The sequence below is a fragment of the Heliangelus exortis genome, chromosome 2, assembly GCF_036169615.1.
Source record: "Heliangelus exortis chromosome 2, bHelExo1.hap1, whole genome shotgun sequence".
NCBI lineage: Eukaryota > Metazoa > Chordata > Aves > Apodiformes > Trochilidae > Heliangelus > Heliangelus exortis.
In genome coordinates this window covers 61,620,375-61,639,469 of record NC_092423.1, presented here as the reverse complement: position 1 = coordinate 61,639,469, position 19,095 = coordinate 61,620,375, and the positions used below count along the sequence as shown (strand labels likewise).

Sequence of the window (19,095 nt, the reverse complement as noted above, 5' to 3'; positions counted from 1 at the left end):
AGAGGGGGGGAAAGAATCTGAGAATGTGTGCCATTTATTGTCACATTTGCATACCTTATCATCTTCATCACAGGCAGAAAGATCTAGTCGGCTACAGGATACCTACAGAACACCAACAGGCACAATGACAAAATGCTAACATTTTATTTAAAAAATAAACAGTTTTGAGGAAACTCTGGTCATTTAGTCCTATTAACTTTTCTGTTATCTCAGGTAAGATTATTTTTATGGGCAGGTATATTTGTGCTGTATGAGTGGGTGACAGAAGAACACAAAATGCACACAAAATGGAAACCATTCCTCACAATGTGAAAACGTTAAAGGTACTTTGAAGTAAAAGTAATCTGAATCAGGGTGGCTGACATCCTAAACTACGTCCAAAACACACACCCTTACAAAAAGAGAAGAGTTTTGACCAACCCTCCCACTTCCCTGTCAACTCTGCTACAGATGGACAGTTGTGAGGAGGAATTTGGAGTCACTCATTCTCATCTTTGACAACTTTTCTACAGGTTGGTTAGTCCTAGCTCAGAATAATCATTACCACATCACATTGTGCAAGAGCTACATCAGCACACAAACATCACACCCTCTCCCATTACTACCAGGGGATAAAGGGTCCTTACATTGTGGACATTTGGAGTGCTGATGCTTCTGCGGATGTTTCTCGCTTTGGTGGAGAGAGCCTCTTTGACTGTGACTGCCTGCAATAAAGACAAGAACACATTTTAAAAAATGCCATGGTCTCCACGTGAGAAATGATCAAGCAGGATTTAAATTTTTCTCAGTGTGGCCAACAGGAGCAAAAAGCATTCACAAATCTTAATTTGCACATATAACCATCAAAATCTGTATATGAAATCCTCTTTTGACTTTGCATGCTTGAGTTCTGTGTAGCACACCATTGCCAGGTATAGCTACTAGACCCACCACTTCTGGAATGCTGTATTTCACAGAAGTAACTTAGTCTTACATTTATCTGTCCAATGTTCTTTAAAAATCCCAAACTAAAAACCAAACAACACTTAATATTTTTAAAAGATCAACCATCTACACTGGAATAGTAGTAATCCAGATCACAAGATGCAAGAAGCGCCTTTTCCTTGCCTGTCTTAGCCTTTCAAGGCTCAAAATGTTCTCCACTTGCAGCACACCACGTGTGTATTTTTCAATGTATGTTTCACCATCAGATGTTCCTTCATTCTCACTCCTTGCAGCCATCAGCGCTAAGGTCTCGCGATCTTCAATTTCTTCTGTAGCCTAAATTTGCAAAAGTTACACTATTGAAGTATTTCAGAAATTAAAACCCGTTGTTTTAATGTATGAATTCACTTCCTTAAACCATCTCGATGCAAAAAATAATTGGAATTGATAATTCTTAATTTATCAGTAATCCTAATCCAGGACTTTTCAATAAGGATGGAAATGATGCTGAACTACAAACTACAGCACATTTGCTATAAGTGTACTTCTAGAAATAATGCATATATAACCTGAAATCACCTATGTTAAGGATTAACAAATAACAACTTCCTAGGCAAGTACATGTAACTTCCTTCCTAAATCTTAGATATCATGTGTGATTTCTCTAGAGTTTAAATTTTAAGTACTACATCATAAATGTGACTATTACACGGTGACAAGACTATATTAATTTTTCATTTATCCAATATGTTTACATTTTAAATCAATCCCATAGTAACTTAAAATTTGCACAAGCTTTTTCTATAAAAAGGAATTTATATTCCTGCAAACTTATTTTCCCAGCTATTCTGTTTTCACAGATCTGAACAAGCCTCTCTGTATTGCCTCTGTAGATACTAATATGTTTTCAGGAATACCTCTACTACAAGAACTCATTTACACACATTAGAAGAGAAAACAAAAAATCCCTATAGTTTTCAACTGAAACCTGATCTCAGTACTGGACTCCAGAATGCACACTTTGGCAAGCTACCTTCTCTTAGTAAAGGACAACATTTACTTCCCAACCACTATCAACCACTGCAGTGGGTCATGCTGTTCCTTTCAGTGAATTTACCAGAGAAATAGGGTATAATTTACCTTTGGTATATTGGATACTATTTCATAGGTCACTCCACAGGCATAATATATATTTTTCAAGGATATTCTCCTTTTCAAGCTCTGAGTAAAACTCTAGAAACAAAATAATTGTTTTGACAATGATTACTGATGACACTATAAAAAAAAAAAAAAAAAGGTTGCAATGCAAACTTTTTTTTTTACCACAAAAGCACATTTTTCAGCCCTGTAAGCTCCTTTTTAGGATTAATGATCCTTTAAGTAGTCTTTAAAGCCCTGTACCCAGTATGCACGCCTACTACAGTCAACCAGTAACATTTTCCTCTCATTTTGCACTGGTTCTCTATCCTCATGTAGTAACCAGTAACTGGGAAACCGAGGCAGCAAGAAGTCTCTAATGTACAAATACAAACATTTCTCATTTTGTATGCCACCTGTTGTACAGGTAGAAAATTCCTTTTTGGAAAAACAAAGCAGATTTCTGCTTTCTAGCCATAACTGTAATAACAATCAGAATTTTCGCTGTTGTAATCACAAGCTTATCACAAGCTTCATTGTCAAGTCCTTACATCACTAGCTGTAAATTTTCATCTAATAATGTAATTTAAACATAGGAAACTAGCAAAGGATGATTCACAAAATTTTAAAAGGTATGGAATTCAGCTGCTTAGTAAGTCGCTCAGTGGTACAACAGATCTTTTGTGCTCCCCCCCCGCTGCAGAGCAAAATCTGAAGCAATTCTGAAATATGCTCTTTGCCTCAGTAATACAGGAATCAGAGAGGAACAATTCAGAGCATCAGATTTTCTAAATCCATAAAGCAGCAAAGCAAGAGGAAGAGAATCCACTCCTGTGGCCAAAGTAAATCCCTTATCCAAGTTCATCATGTACAACTGGGTAGAGAATGTATACATTTGGGTAGTGGTGGAAAACAATTAATAGAGAAAATAGCCAAGATATAGAAAAAATAAATGCTGTGTTTACACTGAGCATTTCAAGATGCCAATGATGCTTTCAGGGACAGAGTGGCTACAGTGACCCCAGAGTAGATAATCTACTTCTCTGAATCAAAGAACGCTTTGAGATGTATAGCCAAGAAGGTGAATGAATTTTTTGTTATAAAATTAATACCTGTTACACTCTGATTAATTAAGTTTAAAAATGGACAGTTCAATGGCACATACCAGAAGCACACAGCTTTACTGCAACCTATAGAAATCCTTTCATAAGATTCAAGGGATCAGACTTAGAGAAAATGAAGCAAAGAGCAAAGAAAGCACATTTACAAAATTCAGGATCTCAAACAAAATTAATAATAATAATAAAAAAATAAATTAACTTCTTACCTGCTTGTTATAAATATTGGCTGCAATTCTTTTGCGTAACACCAGTTCCATTGCAGCAGGATGGCTGAGCTGCACAGTAGTCTTCACAATCAAGTAAATCCTCTCATTTTGAGGAGTTACCCTGTTCAGGTGCACGGAATCATGAACAGAAGAGTCCCAGGCAGCAGTGGCTGAAACCTATGCAGACAAATGAAATGGAGGAAGAAAACAGAAATCAAAGACTTAATTATGCTAATAAAAGGTATAATTTGCAGTGATTCTTTAACGAAAGGAAAATAAACTTAATTGAATAACATGGAGTCCAAGCTCCTTTTTACAGTGAGAAATTTACCAGAAGAGCATAAAAGTGGCATTTAGATATATACAGGGACACACAATCATGAGCACAATCCCTGCATCATGCGAATGCTGCTTCAGAAGAAAGTCTTCACAAGGAGGAAGAGAGGAAAGCAGAAGGAAAACTGGAGGAAGGCATACAAATCCTGTTGTTCCAACTATATAAAAAGCTTACCAAATTTAATGACAAATCTTCAATCTGCACTGGACTAGGTTGGAAAGGTCTATACAGAACACACGCTCCCATCCTGCAGAACATTTTTTACCTTCCCCCTGCCTCCTCCCCAACTTTGGCATCCTGTTTATTCTGGAAATGGCCTCTTAAGCAATGGCTTGAGTTGGCACAGAAGATGGAAGAATCCCAAACTTTGTATTAAAAAAAAGGATTGTGTACGACAAAGGAAAAAGTTTCTCTTTGCCTAGTGTGCACAATAAATGAAGTAGTTATCTCTGAATTATGAAGAGCCTGCATGAGGAATGATGGAGTGAGGAAAGAAGAAGGGATTTTGACTCAGGAAGCTGAATTACTATTCTACCAAGAAGAGGTAAGAGATTCAGACCTCTGCATCAAGGCAGAAGAGCTAACAAGTCATTAACCTCAAATTTGAAACAAACAGGCCAGAAAATCAAGGCAGCACTAGATATGGATGGCACTTCTAAGATAAGATACAATAAAAATATTGATAAAATACATACAAGTAGAAAATAAAACATAGGAATAAAGTGTTAACATAAGCTGCAGTTGTCAAGAAGGAGGCTTGCTAACAATTTACCTCATCATCACTGTGTTTTATGATCGGCAGATAAAAGAATGGACTCCCATGCTCCTTTGGTAGGATTGAGTTAACTCCTGATGCATGGGGACCTATAAGTTGTTCATTGGCACTGAGGTCATCAGCTAATGAAACAAATGTGCAAAGAATGAAGAGTTTTATACCAAAGGATATTAATAGATAGAGGCAAAATTGTAATACAAAGTTGTAATAAAGTCCTACTAATATTTCATAATACATTTAATCCTAATTAATCTTATTACTATGCAGTATTTCCAAGACAATTTCAGTATACAAAAGAAGTGAAGTAAAACCAGACTAAGACTCAGCCTGAACATATTTTCACATAACCTAAACAGAATTCAAAACTATTCCTAGGTATTCATGACATTAAATTTCCCAGCCAGAAGATTCCTGGTTTATCCATCTGTCAGCCTAACCAGCTTATTTTAGTTAAATCACTTCTGATATTTCAGACAATCTTCAAATTGAGAAAAGCAGCTCTGGCTATAATATGCTTTTAGCTAAAGAAAAAAAAAAGTTGTGCAAGTTTTTAAAATATCCTCTTTGATCTTCTGTTATATTAGCAAATAATCTTTGCTAATAATGAAAAAATAAAAACATTTCTTGTGAGCATAAAGGAAATTGTGTATACTGTCTTCCAAGCACAGCTTTTAAAGCAGGTATTAATGTGTAGCTACATAAACATCTCTGGTAGTCCTCTGAAGTGCTAATGTGACAAGGCCTGGGTGTGCCAGTGCCATTGTCACACATTTTGATTTCTCTCACATTTCAGATTCATTCTTCCACTGATCAGTTTATTGATCCAAACAAATTTCTCCTACTCCAGGATTCTCAATCTGCCACTATAACATACCATTCAAATCAAGGAAGAGAACAGGTATATGTGTTTCCATTCCTGGAGGTGGAATCCTGAAATGAAACAAACTACTGTCAACAAGGAAGGCAATCACTTGGCTAATTCGGGCAATCAGATCTCCATGCAAGATTCACATTAACTGTAACCAATGACTAAACTTGTCAACATTGTGATGGCTAATTTGAATGCCTGTGTTGCACAGACAATGGTTTGCTTATCTACACATGTAGCTAAGTTTAGTGCTTTACCAAAACTTAATTCACACCACACAGTACATTTCAGTTAATGCAAGTCTGACAAGTTTTACACATGCTGCTCTGTTTCTTACAAAGTTAACTGGTTGTAGTCACCTCACATGTAAAGGTTAGCAGCCTTGCAAACAACCAGATATGTAAGTGCTCGCAAGGCACAATCTACATATTAATAAATACAGTTTTCATTGCATGACCACAGCACGCTTCAAGTGGATAAAGGAAAAAAACCCCACAAATGGCAAAGAGGGTATCGCTATATCATTCACTCAGTGAAGAAGAGAAAGATGAGACATTATCAGAGACATCAGTGTATGCTTCATTAGAGCTGTATTTCTTGTCCACACTTGCCCATATCTAACATGTTACATTCCATATTTTTCAGTTCCAATGATCTTACTTAAAAGACAATTAAATGAAATTAAACAAGAAAAAAGAATGCATTTTAAAAGGCATTTTCCCTCTCCACTCCTTATCAGTGAAATTACCCTGTATTCTACCGTTCATTTTCGAACCACTCTTTTTCAAAGGGGTCAAACTACAGGGTAACTCTAAGAAATCTGAAAAAGTGAAAAATAAAATACTATGTTAAATTCAAAGGTGATTTTCAAACCTTGAAAGCTATCTCAAAACTACTTTTTGTAATATATTAGCTAAGCAAGCTTTTCTTACACTCAAACCAGCACCTGACATAGCCTGCTGCCAGCTGAGTGTGATTGGTAGCATTATGGGAAAACGCAGAAAGCTCTAAATGATCCTCAGATTAATTTTTACGTCACAGAGTGTAACGTTCACATAGAAAAAGCTAACCACTCCAATGTTTTGTTGTTTCTGAACATACCAGTCTGCGGGGGCACCAGGAATTCCACTACCTGGTGCTGGAACAAACACCGCGTTCCTCTCTTCTGTCAGCCCTACCCACTGCTCAACCAGCCGGGCTTCTCGTTCTATATCATCCTCAGATTTTTCTGCAGTAGAAGATTATAAATGAGACTTTTTTTTTTTTTTTTTGTAGAGGGAATCAAGTACTTATGATAGGGACTTCAAGCTTCAAACCTTGTTTATTGCTAATCTTTTGAATCTGCTCATCCAAGTATTCTCTGCGTTTTATCAAGGCATCAGACCACCTTTCTCGTACACAGTTTAAATCTTCTTCCTAAAACAGAAAGAGGAAAATCAGTTATTAGGCTACATGGTTATGATTAAAAGGCAGATAATTTTGTGGTAATTTCATCAGAATTTATATTAAACAGCTTGCACAATGCAGAAAACTCTTTTCCCCAAATGACATGCACACTGATTAAGTACCTCATCACCCAAGATTGGAAGTCTATTTGTTTTATTTGTCTCAAAGTCCAACAGGAGGAAAGGAAAATGTGACCGCCTCAGTTGCTGAACACAATTTTACACCATAGGCTAATTACTCACAGAAGTGGCAATCAAACTTTTTAATAGCATATGGACTAGGAGAAACAGCTATCATCAGTTGGTCAGAAGTTGTCCTGAAGATTAGACAGGTCAGTACGCCCTCAGACTTGCACAAAATTCAATTGCTAGCAGCTGCTGTCAGTGCAATTAGAAGATTTCTCATGCAAACAAAACCCATCATGCAATCATGCTTTGTGGTATCACAGAAGATCTGGTTCATTCTTCTCTGTGATAAGTCAGGAAGCGCATAAACAGCCCGCAAGAAGTTAGTACCTATCTGGTATCATTGAGATTGCTGTAAAACCTAATACATTATCTTAGGGGATTTCAGCATTCTCACCTAACTGGTTTTACTTCTGTAAATCTGCCTATCAGAAATGAAGACTTCCATGTAGAGATCTATAATGGGGTTTACTCTTTGAGGCATTTCCTCTTTTGTCCTTCACCGCCTTTTCCATGATTCTTCTGTTATGGTTTCCAAACTGTGACTGTCCTACATTGACTTATCACACAAAAAGCCAGGCTCAAGGTTTTAGATTTGTGTAGATGAAAAAAATTGCTTCACTGAAGCTTCAGTACTCCCTACACTTGCATCCTTCCCTCTCTCTCCCACTAGCATTTCAGAAACATTCACATCTAAACTGGTTATAATTCTTTCTTTAGAAAATAAACAAAACCCCCTATGATGTAAAATTTGGTTAGGAATGATGCCTGCAGCTGCAGGTGGTTGCTCTTTTCCATATGATGTTCACTGTTTTCACTGAAATTAAAATTTTAAGGCTTTTATTCACACAGTAATTCATGTAGCCAGTTAGGAGAGCTGACTGCTGAGTTACTAGAGGAGAGAGCACACTGCAAGAGTATAAAAGTCACAAGGTAAAGTGAAATAGCAGTGTTTTATAGCCCAGGTAGCCTCTTAAATGCACAGCATACATATTTCAAAGCTGCTTTTGCTTGCTCCAGTACACTTGTTCATTTGAAAGTTGCTGGCTATTAGCATTAGCTGTGCCCCATGCCAGAGGATTGACAGCAACAGCAGCAATACCTGGTAACTATCCATATCACCACCATCATCCTCCTCCTTCTGGTAGGAGAAAATAAATTTTGTAAAACACAAAAAGAACATGCATTTCTCAATAGAAACTCACAGAAACAGCCCAAAACATTAATACAAACATTTCTGCCACAAGAAAACTTATAAAATGTTAAAAAAACAGAACATTCAAATAACCAAATAGATTTTTTTTTTTCCATTACAAACTACGGCACCTTATTTATTGAGTATTAGTAAATACATTTATTTTTAATTACAATTTTAGAATACATTTCCAGAAAAAGGAATTAGCAAGCATATGACAAATCTCCCTGTTTCACAGTTTCATCTGTATTTAAGGCTAGTTGAGGTTCTGAATGCAACTCTTCCAACAAAAGGCACCTCGCTTCCCTGGGTGGCCCACTTGTTCTTTGCCATTGCTGTAAAAATTCATGCTTTATTTCCAAAATTATTTTGTCTGGCATCAGTTTGAAGCCATTTAAAATTCTTAAGAACTTCTGCTCCTAAGTGAAATAGCCCTTTCACATGCAGTAATGGCTATTTCTGATTTTAATCAAGTAACAAAGACAGTGAAAAGATAGTGTTTGCACTATAAGACATTTTCTCTATTTGTTATCTTTTTTTTTTCCTGCCTTTTCCTCCTCAACTTTCACCATCCTTGTAAGGGATGGAAAATAATGGAGTTAGGAATCTTCTATTAATCACCTCCATATGAAAAAGTAAAAACCATTTCTGTGTTGCTGCTGTTTTGTGTGTACTCAAATACCCTACTTGGCTACGTATCGCTTATACACTGAGTTACAAGAAAAAAGAACCAGATTTAGCACCATATGTTCTCATTATTCATATTAGCCTCAAACACACGTAAAACTGTAAAAACTGTGTATCATGCATCAGTGTGCTAAGGTCCCTTATGGAACTGCATTGGGCTGGCTCTAGAACAGAGAAACAAAAACCAAAAAATAAACCAAGACATGAAAAAGTCACTTGTCTTACCTGGTAGCTGTCCAAGCCCCTTTGCAGTTTGGTTGATCTGGCAGTCACACCACCTATAGAGACTGAAAGAATTGCTTCTACCATGAGAGGCAACGTTCCAGAATGTTGTACGGGTTTCACTGTCACCTGAACTCTGCGAGAGTGACCCTGAACAGGTAATTCAGAGATAGAAAGAAGAGAGAAAAACAAAGAGAAACTAAGAATAAAATTAAGAATCAATTTAAGCATGAGTAAGAGGACAGGGAAAAGATATATACCTGCCTAAGCTGGAAAATCCCTCCTGTGTTTACATCTTTTGCCTGATGGAGATCAACTGCAGTATATTCTCCCATCTCATTCAATTCTTGTATGGAAATCCACATTTCTATTCTTCTAGTTACTTCATTCCACCTAAAAAGACACCCCCACAAGAATTAATCATTGCCTCACCAAACTATTTTTTGTTAGCCACAAGTATTAGAAAGCCTTTGGAAAGCTGATGGAAGGATTCATGCTTGATTTATTTGTACCTGTCTCTGAGTGTCCTAGTTTTAGCATGAAGAGAATCAACTTCCCAGACAGAGCTTCCATTGCCAGTGCACCTGTGACCCCAGACTTCAATAGCAAGAGCTCCTTCTGAAATGAACTCTAAAAATTCCTCTGTGACATTCACCACATAGTCCTAGAAATAAGAACAAACAAATCACATCCAATCCAGTGAAATAAACGTATTGTCTCAACTAATCTGTAAGTACACACCAAAAAAACCTAACTACCTGCATGCTAAAACCATACAGTTTGGATCATAAAGTTTGGCTCTGGTCAAGAAATTTGTGAAACTTATAATCTTATCAATTCCTGCTTCTGTTCCACTGATCTTTCTTAAGCTACTGAGCTTACTAAGAAAGAAAATAATAAGATGTCATAATATAAACTATAGTTTCCCCTATGTATTACAGATGACACCTGGACTTAAAAGACCACTAATTAAGAGTTTTTCATTTTGCTGCATTTTTGAAGAGGTGATGAAGTGAAATCTTATGGCATTCTTTTAAGCATAGTCAAAAGTCATCAGTTCTATGACTTGATTTTTTCCTTCTTAACCCAGCAAAACATGGCCCAAATTCTAAATAGCTTATCTCAAACATTCCATCCTCCCAGTAACACTATTTCATAAAAAAAAGTTACCTTACAATGAGAGAAGGTCACCGTAAAATGAGCATCCTTGCTCTGAGGTGAAGGCACATCTGGATCTACCACTGGTGCTGCTACTGTTGACTCACATTGATCCCAAAATGTATATTGACAAAAGACAAAGTTGGAGAGATTAGGTGGCAGGCCAGTTGCTTCTTTTATTTTTACCTGAGACAAAACAGATGATCTCATAAGTATGACTGTTTCTTCTTCAATTGTAAATTTTTCAAAAACTATTTCAAAAATATTTAATCTAAAAGTACAAACAGTGAAGAGCGTTTAAAGGACACCTCCAATTGCTTTCCAGGGATGTCCTTATTTAGAAAAATCTGTATTTTGCATGTACAGAAATCCAGATGCAAGGAAAGCAGTTACATGCCTCAAACTAGCCCACCTATGCACAATTTCTTGGAGGAAGCTGATAAGCTCAAGCAGAGAATGAAGCAACTTGTCACAGAAGAAATGAAATCTAGACACCACCCACAGATATCTTATTAGATAAGCACACAAACCATAGAAGATGGTTACATAGAAAAACTTAGACTTAGAAGACTTAGAAAAACTTAGAAGAAAAACTTCCTCTTCTGTGACTGCCAAGGTCAGTCCCTGTAATGTCAAAATTTATGATATAGATCTCAAATACTACAAATTGATGTGAATTAATTCAGCCACGGGCAACCACAGCAAGTTGGACAGACCTACACTCAACTGGAACAAGAGAAGTCTCTCTAGAGAATTTCAAGCAAGCAATACCCTACACAGCTTAGTATTTTACAACAGAACAGACTACATAGCTACAAAAGCCCGAAACTGTTAATCCCACTTACCCTGCAGGAGAGCTTTTTTGCTCTGTGAATAATTTCTCCATTGTTATCCATGACTTCCAAACTCCCACTCTCACTGGAGTTCTCAGACGAATCATCTCCTTCCACTACACGTTCTGGGACAGACCCAGTGACCCGCATGACTTCAACATGCAACCTTCCTGCAACCTAAGAGAAGACAAATATTAAGCAACTACACAGGTGGCTTAAAGACATGAAGATGGGAAATACCCACTGGGAGGTGTGCAGAAAAAGAACTGGACCGCTCTCAAACCACTAAATGAAGACCAACAGTGCCAAAAAAGAGGAGAAAGGATGATGATGATTAATAATAACAATATTTTTCTATGCAGAACTACTGACCTTTTTAATTTGCACACAACAGAAAAGGCATATGACTACCTCAGAACCTTAACATACTGGGTTTTGCTCAGTTATCTATGTTGGCACTAGGAATCTTATTCTGCTATTTCAGTAGCTTCTTAGCTTCATTCGCTCGTTTAAAAAAAAAAAATCGGTGCAGATTAATCGTGCCAGCAGAGAGCCCTGCCAGCCCCGGAGGTGCGAGGGGACAGAAGAGCAGAGTAGGGCAGGATTTGGTGTTACCTCCCCCTGCTGACTGATGATGGGCACAGCGTATTCCAGCTTCACGTCGTAGAAAAGGCACTCCAGGAACACGTTGGCGACCCCGATCAGGTTGTGGTTCTCCTGCGCTTCGTAAAAAGGATCGCCCCTTTTGCCGATCAGCTTCCTTACCTGTTTTAAGGACCGCGGAAGTTACGTCAAAAAATTGTAAGCGAGGGAAGGCAGAAATCAAATAACCACGTGGGATATGGTACAAGTGTTAAGTCACTGCCAATCTTTTGTGTTTCTTCCTGTTGAAAATGTAGGATACTAGAAGCAGAGCACAAATCTGAAATGAAATCCTTGAGATGAGACATTATATGATCCTTTCTTTGCTATGGGATATAGTAATAAAAAGACCTAATTTTTTTAGTGATGTCAGGATAAAGCAGATTTTACCATGAGCAAGCAGAGTAGCCACTGATTTCAAGAAGCTTCACATCACTTTTCTGCTCTGTTTACACTTTTAAAATGAGAGGACAAATGAGTTCCAGGTTGAATAGCTGGTCTGGATGCTGCTTACCACTGCAAGGGCAAAGGAGATGATGCAGAATGACTCCCACCTAAGCCTGCAAAGTATTCTCATGATTCCAACAGAGCTGAGATCAGACCTGCAGCATTTTCTATGCAGGTTCTCCATACACAGCCACAAACAGTTCATGCAGATCCCTAGCATGATATGCACTCCTCAGTGGACTTGTTACCTCCTTTCACTTCTCCTCCTCCTCCTCCATCTTCAACACATGCATTTGACCTACATGTTTCTATGTAGCACATAGAACACATGCATTATGGATGACATAGGTCATGGCAAGAACAATCCTGGCTCAGGCAGACATAATATATTCAAAGGATGTGCTATCAGTTCTTACTACAGTCAGGAGAAAAACCAGCGTTGTCTTCAATGGGCACAGATGAAGTGCTTGACCTTCTCTGTGTTATCATTTTAGAGATTCCCATTGTCCCGTCCAAGGCATGTAACAAAGGCACAACAGCTGTTCAAACATATTTGAGAATGATTCTGATACAAGTAATTTAGGTGCTCCCTACCAGCCAAAAACCAGTATGATACACTTCTTAGGCACTTCCCTCTGGATACTTAAAGGATGCCTTCTGCAACACAAATCTCCCATATTCCTTCTGGAAGTAAATGACCAAGCCTTTGACATGTCTCATGCCTACTTTTCAAGTCTAATCTACTAAAATTCTCAGGAAACACCACTTAGTTTTGATGGAGCTACTGATGCAGACTACGTATCTTCAATTGATTCCTTCACTGCTTTAAGGCTGAGGGATATACAAATGAGACTACAGAATATGTCACATTTTAAGATCAAGTTCTACCCCACTAGTGTGTTCTGCATCTTGAGTGTATCTAAGCAGTATCCTTGCTACTTTTGATACTGACTACAATTCAGTAATTTCATTTCTAACACTGTTTGTTGCTTCCATTCAGAGCTGGTGCCTATCTGCATGGCACCTACCTATATTATGCCAGGTAAACACATCCTCTTAGTGGCATCATGAGTCCTTGCCTCAGCACAATTTTATGTGACCTCTGCACACCTGTATCTGAGAATACAAGTGAGGAGAGGGCAATGCTGTATTTTATTCTGCATGGGCATTTTGAATATTTAGCATTATACACAGTTTTTCTGTTTGGTTTGAGGTCTGGATTTATTTTTTTAAAACCACAATACCCCCCTTTCATATATGAAGTCATTGCATATTGTCTGTACAACATATTAAAAGGGGTCAAAAGCAAATATCAATTTCTCAATCCCTTTCAGTAAATATATACAATACCTCAGGAATTTTCTCCTTCCACTCTTGATAGAGATCTCTCATGTCAATCAATTTGTTCTCTAGTTTCTCAATAGTCCATACTTGAGTACCTTTTCCTTTTCTTCTCACTTGAATAGCAGGCTCACTTACTATTGCACCCCTCTAAATAAGAGGAAAAAAGAATCACTGCAGGAAAAGTGCATGTAGTAGTTTAATTCTTCACTTCAACTGCATTCCTAAAAAGGAATAAAATACAGAACATACAGCTTCCCTCTGCATGCTGGCCATACTCTCTCTGTGCTCAAACCCAGCATACTCTGTATGTCCCTGAGGATCCCTGTCCTTCTCAGACAACTACCATCCCAACATCAACATTACACTCAATCAAACCACTTGCAACAAGCATATTATCCCCATTGCTATCATTATACTTGCAGCAGCACTACAGCTGGAAAACCCTTAAGACAAATTCTAGGCATCTTTAAGAAAACTGGCATTTTTTGCTTGTGTAACTAAAATGCAGGTTTTACAGCAAGATAACACATCTGTTCACAAACCACATGCATATATGGTAATTATACACTTGAAAGAACAGAAAGAGCAATACTTAATGCTATGTTCCAATTTCTCCTTGTAGTTATTCAATTTCAATGTATTAAAGACACATAACACTCATATTTTGCGTATGCAAAATCTAACAAAAACAACATTTTATGGCTTTACCTTGGATTGGTGTTACATGTCCATATATTTTAGATCAACCATGTAACTACAGTTTCTAGCATCCTTTGCTGTCATTACCTTTTTGTTGGCACTCAGGTTTTCAGCAGGGATCTGAAGTGTTACTTGATAATCCGTTAGCTTTCGCATTTCTTCTGCTAAGAAGTTTGCTTCTCTCACCAGTGTATTTGCTTTTACTATCTGCTCTCGAAGTTTAGCCAGGCTCTGTCGAAACAATTCATCCCTGTGGTGCAGTAGGTAACATGAAAAATACACAGAAACCTATTTCTATTATTGGAAAGCTGTAAATGGAGGTGCTAACAAAGACTTCTCTGAAACAAGCGGAAGAAGAAATGCTGTACAGGATTATGTCAGATAACATGACACCATGTCACACCATTTTATTGAGGAAAAGCATATTAAACAAAGATATTACTGTTACAGTAAGTCTAGCACTGAAATGCCCAAATAAAAGGGCACGCTACTATGGGAGCTGCTACAGTGGTGATTTGTTAGAAGCCCTAGGGACATTTCTACTTTTCAAGAAACGAAATAATTGCAGTTGTCTTTGTCTTTAATGTGGAGTCCTGTTCCACAGAAACTACCAGTCCCAACATGTGAGACTTCATCTTGATAAAACTTGCTTTTCCTCAGATCAGGCATGATGCTGGCACCTGCAATCACTGCAGGCCATAGCTTTACATCACAGCTGGAACTCTGCAGTGCAACAGACCCTCAGACTTCCCTTCATACACTTAAGCCATCTCAGGTGTATGCATTAAAAATATACATATACTTAAAAAAATCTCCAGTCCTATAAACCCAAAGTACCTTTTAAGTAATATATGAATAAGCACAGGTTAAAGCTTGTGCACTCCATAAAGTTAAAAGTCTCTGGACAAGTTCCAGAAAGGATCTTAAGGCCTGCCTGAGCAAATCTGTTCTAACGTAACACCTGGCAAACCTGCTATGACACATACTATACCTCCACCTGTGATACTAAGATATGCTCTCACCTGGGATTCTCATCTTTAATTTGCTTTTTAAAAGTACCATACCTTTCTTTGTAACCCCACCAGCACTCACTGCATCTTACCAACCTCATAGAATTCATGATAATACTTCAAATATTTCAGTGACCAGCACTCCCCTGTCTTATTTTCTAGCTTTTCTATACAAATTTCTACTGAAATACAGTACATGATTTGTGCACACAGTTCTCATTTCTGGAAAATACATTATATAGAAATGTAATAGGAACAAGCAAACTCATGGGTCTTGCTGTGAATCCAAGCAAATCTGCCTTTATTGAGATAAGTTTCAATCTTTTGTACGTCTATATAGTACAAACTGCAAAAAACTGTTAATGTGCCTTCCAGTCCTTAACAGAGTACTTCTTGAATTGCTATCTTTTTTTCAAAATAACCCGAAAAACAGTCTAGGCAGTTCAAATTGCACTCTGCTTGTTCTCTGATGCTGTATCAAAGCAGTGTTAGAAGTAGACCTGAATTTTAGTGCCTTCAGCATGCTATAATGTGCAGCTTGCTCTCTGCTCTCTCTCACCTGTTTGCAGTAGTGGGGGGTTTTGGTGAATTTTAAACAGCTGCTACTTTCAGCAGCTTTTTAGTCTGCTTTCTCATATCTGCCCCCAGTGTTATACAGAAAATTCCTTTCCCTCTGTCTTGCTTCTGTTATCCAGGCCATCAAGATCAAATAAGCAATTCCAGACCATGGGAGTTACATGAGGCTTTGAGCAACCTTGTCTAGTTGAGAGGCATCCCTGCTCATGGCAGGGAGGTTGGAGTACATGATTTCTAAGCTCCTTTCTGACCTAAGCCATTCTATGATACATATTCTATAATTTTGGATTTATCAAAAAAATGAACACAAGAATTAGTGACTAAATAGTACTTAATACTGACAGTGCATTACACCTGCAGCCTCTGTGAGAGAGCTGCCCAGCTTGAGAAACAGAAGACAGCTTTGATCTCTAAGTGCTGTGAGAGCCATGGGTTCAGCTGTCTTCTGTTTCTCAAGCCGGGCAGCTCTCTAGGAGTGGTTTAAAAACCTCTCTAGGAATGGTTTAAAACTCTAAGGAGGACTTAAGAGTAACTCAACCAATTATTATGGGGAGCTCTCACTACAGTTGTGTTTTTCCATATATAGCTGTGTCAGCAGCCTTTCAGAAACTTCAGAGAAAAAAAAAATTTATGGGATTTCTTAATTCCCACTACACAAAACATGTGACTCCCTCCATCAGGATATAAACCAAAATAAGTATTAATTGAACATGAAATCCTGAAACAATGGTTCAAGTCAAACACTAGGGAAATTTAAATCTGACACTCAAAAGGTGTCATTGCAAGTCTCTGGGATTCCTAATACCAGGTACAGGATTTGCTGAGCTAAATGTCTGTCCCAGTATACCACCACTACCCCTCTTGCCTTAACAAATTAAATTTGTTTAAACTTACCACAGGTTAGCTTCATGCCAACAGGTTTTAACACCAGGTCAGTACCATGTGTCTTTCTGTAGTCAGCATCAAACCAGAATAAACTCTGTGCAACATGTTCTAGCTGATCTGACAGATACAACCATATGCCTACATCTGACACTCACTAAATTAATTTTTCTGGCTAATGCAATAGAGCAACAGAGCAACAGCTGAAACTGCACTAATCAAATTCTGTGTAATCCAGACATTCGGCTCTTTCACACGTTCTTCAGATCCAGTCTTCTCAATTTTTCCTGCATTTCTTGCCCTCTGGCCAGTTGGCTGGGTAATACCCTCTCAGCATAATGTTGCCATGGCTGTTATAGCAGAGATCCCTCAAACATTTTAATCCGGCTTCTTATTTAAGATTATTCATTTTTTTTGCCCTCCTCCACCCCCCACTTTTTTTTTTTTTTTATCAGAAGCTGGAGCCTCTTCTAGAATTACAAATAAATAAAAAGTATACCTATGAGGATCTTCTGAAAGACAGGAAGCTGAAAATCAGTTCTTCCAGAGAACTGCTTACTCAAGGGCAGTGCCATCAAAGCATCATCAGACTGCTTTCTGAAAGAGTATTCTTTCTCCTATTTTTTTAAAATGCAACCAAGTACAGTCTTCAAGTAGTTCAACAGTTATCTAGAGTACACGTTCATCCATGAAATCCAGAGGCAAAAATGCTTGTTCAAGCACCGCTCTTCCTAAGATACGTCTAACAGCTACTGAGGAGGCTGGCAGAACACTTAGCCTTGGCATCACTCCAAATTCTCATTCTTTTCTCTCATTACATGGTTGTGTCAGTTGGTTAATTTTAAGTTAAACGATAATGATTTTTTTATTCTCAATTCTTGGGGCAGGCAAGAAGTTTTTTGCTACTACTTTTTCCCTTCTGTTGCATCTTTTTAGAGGCTTGGCTTCCCTTTCCAGGAAGCCTGGGTATCATCTCACCTACTGCTTATAGGAAAGCTGGGGAGGGACTTCCCACAAGGGATGGGGGTGAGGGGCAATAAACTGTGAGAGGGCAGATTTAGGTTAATTCATAAGGAAGAAATTCTTCACTGTGAGGGTGGTGAGACACTGGCACAGGTTGCCCACCCAGGGGGATTGTGGATGCCCCCTTCCTGGAGGTGTTCAAAGCCAGGCTGGGTGGGGCTTGGAGTAACCTGGCCTGGTGGGAGGTGTCCCTGGCCATGCAGGGGGTTTAAACCAGGTGATCTTTAAGGTTCCTTCCAACTCCAAAATGTTCTTTGATTCTATGATTCTGTCAATGACTTCTTGAAGGCCTTCCTGTGCTCAAAGCAGTTCTGGAGAGCAATTATTCCAACTACCTGGTTTCTCACTTCTCCCTCCTGCAGCTCTAGAAAAGCCTGCAAATTCCAAGCATGACTCTGCAATACTTTACATTCAGTTCCCAATGAATCTGGTTTTAGCTCTTACAATCATTTTAATTAAGGCTGAAACACAGCACTAGTTCTTCCTATACTTGCCATGCAAAACATTCTTACCATTGCTGGCAAGTGGGCCAACAGTTTGTTATTTGTTTAGGTTTTTTTCCCAGGCCAAACTTGGCAGAAATTCTAAAACAAAGCTGTGCACAAAAATTAAACCAAGATCTAATTCTCTTTCTAAGTCTCTGAATTTGAAAGCTGCAACACAATTTTGGAAATCTTTGTTTAGACTCCTCTATACATAGATTAATTATTTTTTTTTTAATGGAAAAACAAGCAAAATAGGAAAGAGCAATCAAACTCACTGCACATTAAAAATACGCTGAACAAATAACAAAGCTTCTTTTTTAAAAGAAACAATAGATTAAAAAGAAACAAGAAACCTGTTAATACATCTAGTCATTTTTCCTGATGAACTAAGCCAATGACAGAATACTTGTTTGTATGGTGGAAACTTAAATCATCTCAGTTGCTGCTCCTAGAACTTTTCTCCATGGAGCTGACATCCTTCTCTCCCCAGTGATACCAAGAGCAACTTCTCTCATTACCAATATGCAAACACACAAATGTTGCTTGAACTCTGCTCACATTTTCCTAGTCTACATTTAAACTCTATCTGCAAATCCCATTATGATCTTCCATCAAGGCCGTGTTCAGGTGCCAAGCTACTCCTTTTCAAAGAGGTTTTTTAATCTCAAGATTTCACTTCCTAAACACATCTAAAACCTAATTCTCTTCTAAAGCTGGGCTTACTTTTAGAAACACACACATACAACATTTAAGGACTCTCATTTTCTGTATTTTTCACGGGGTATAGATTGCAAAATACTCTGCTCTCACTGTATACTTTCAAAATACAATACTTGTAAGGGCACTCCTTAGTCTTAGGTGACAAATTAACCTCTGTGCTAGCCTTTCATTTC

At 38.0% G+C, this 19,095-nt stretch overlaps 1 protein-coding gene across 11 annotated transcripts in view; it reads right to left on the bottom strand.

Moving 5' to 3' along the window:
• The window catches only part of KIF13A (kinesin family member 13A), a 108,852-nt gene that overhangs the window by 11,479 nt on the left and 78,278 nt on the right, over positions 1 to 19,095 (bottom strand). For 6 of the 11 annotated variants that reach the window (XM_071736351.1, XM_071736343.1, XM_071736347.1 and 3 more), the window contains 18 exons: positions 14,314 to 14,476; positions 13,534 to 13,674; positions 11,710 to 11,859; positions 11,107 to 11,271; positions 10,274 to 10,447; positions 9,616 to 9,767; positions 9,364 to 9,496; positions 9,107 to 9,253; positions 8,102 to 8,140; positions 6,685 to 6,784; positions 6,470 to 6,596; positions 5,375 to 5,430; positions 4,498 to 4,622; positions 3,389 to 3,565; positions 2,065 to 2,157; positions 1,108 to 1,260; positions 627 to 704; positions 55 to 102 (listed from right to left, as the gene is read on the bottom strand). In XM_071736351.1, the coding sequence (XP_071592452.1) occupies positions 55 to 102; positions 627 to 704; positions 1,108 to 1,260; positions 2,065 to 2,157; positions 3,389 to 3,565; positions 4,498 to 4,622; positions 5,375 to 5,430; positions 6,470 to 6,596; positions 6,685 to 6,784; positions 8,102 to 8,140; positions 9,107 to 9,253; positions 9,364 to 9,496; positions 9,616 to 9,767; positions 10,274 to 10,447; positions 11,107 to 11,271; positions 11,710 to 11,859; positions 13,534 to 13,674; positions 14,314 to 14,476 (2,221 nt within the window). The remainder of the gene's footprint in view (positions 1 to 54; positions 103 to 626; positions 705 to 1,107; positions 1,261 to 2,064; positions 2,158 to 3,388; positions 3,566 to 4,497; positions 4,623 to 5,374; positions 5,431 to 6,469; positions 6,597 to 6,684; positions 6,785 to 8,101; positions 8,141 to 9,106; positions 9,254 to 9,363; positions 9,497 to 9,615; positions 9,768 to 10,273; positions 10,448 to 11,106; positions 11,272 to 11,709; positions 11,860 to 13,533; positions 13,675 to 14,313; positions 14,477 to 19,095) is intronic. The other 5 variants (XM_071736345.1, XM_071736349.1, XM_071736353.1 and 2 more) reach the window with 2 other exon arrangements.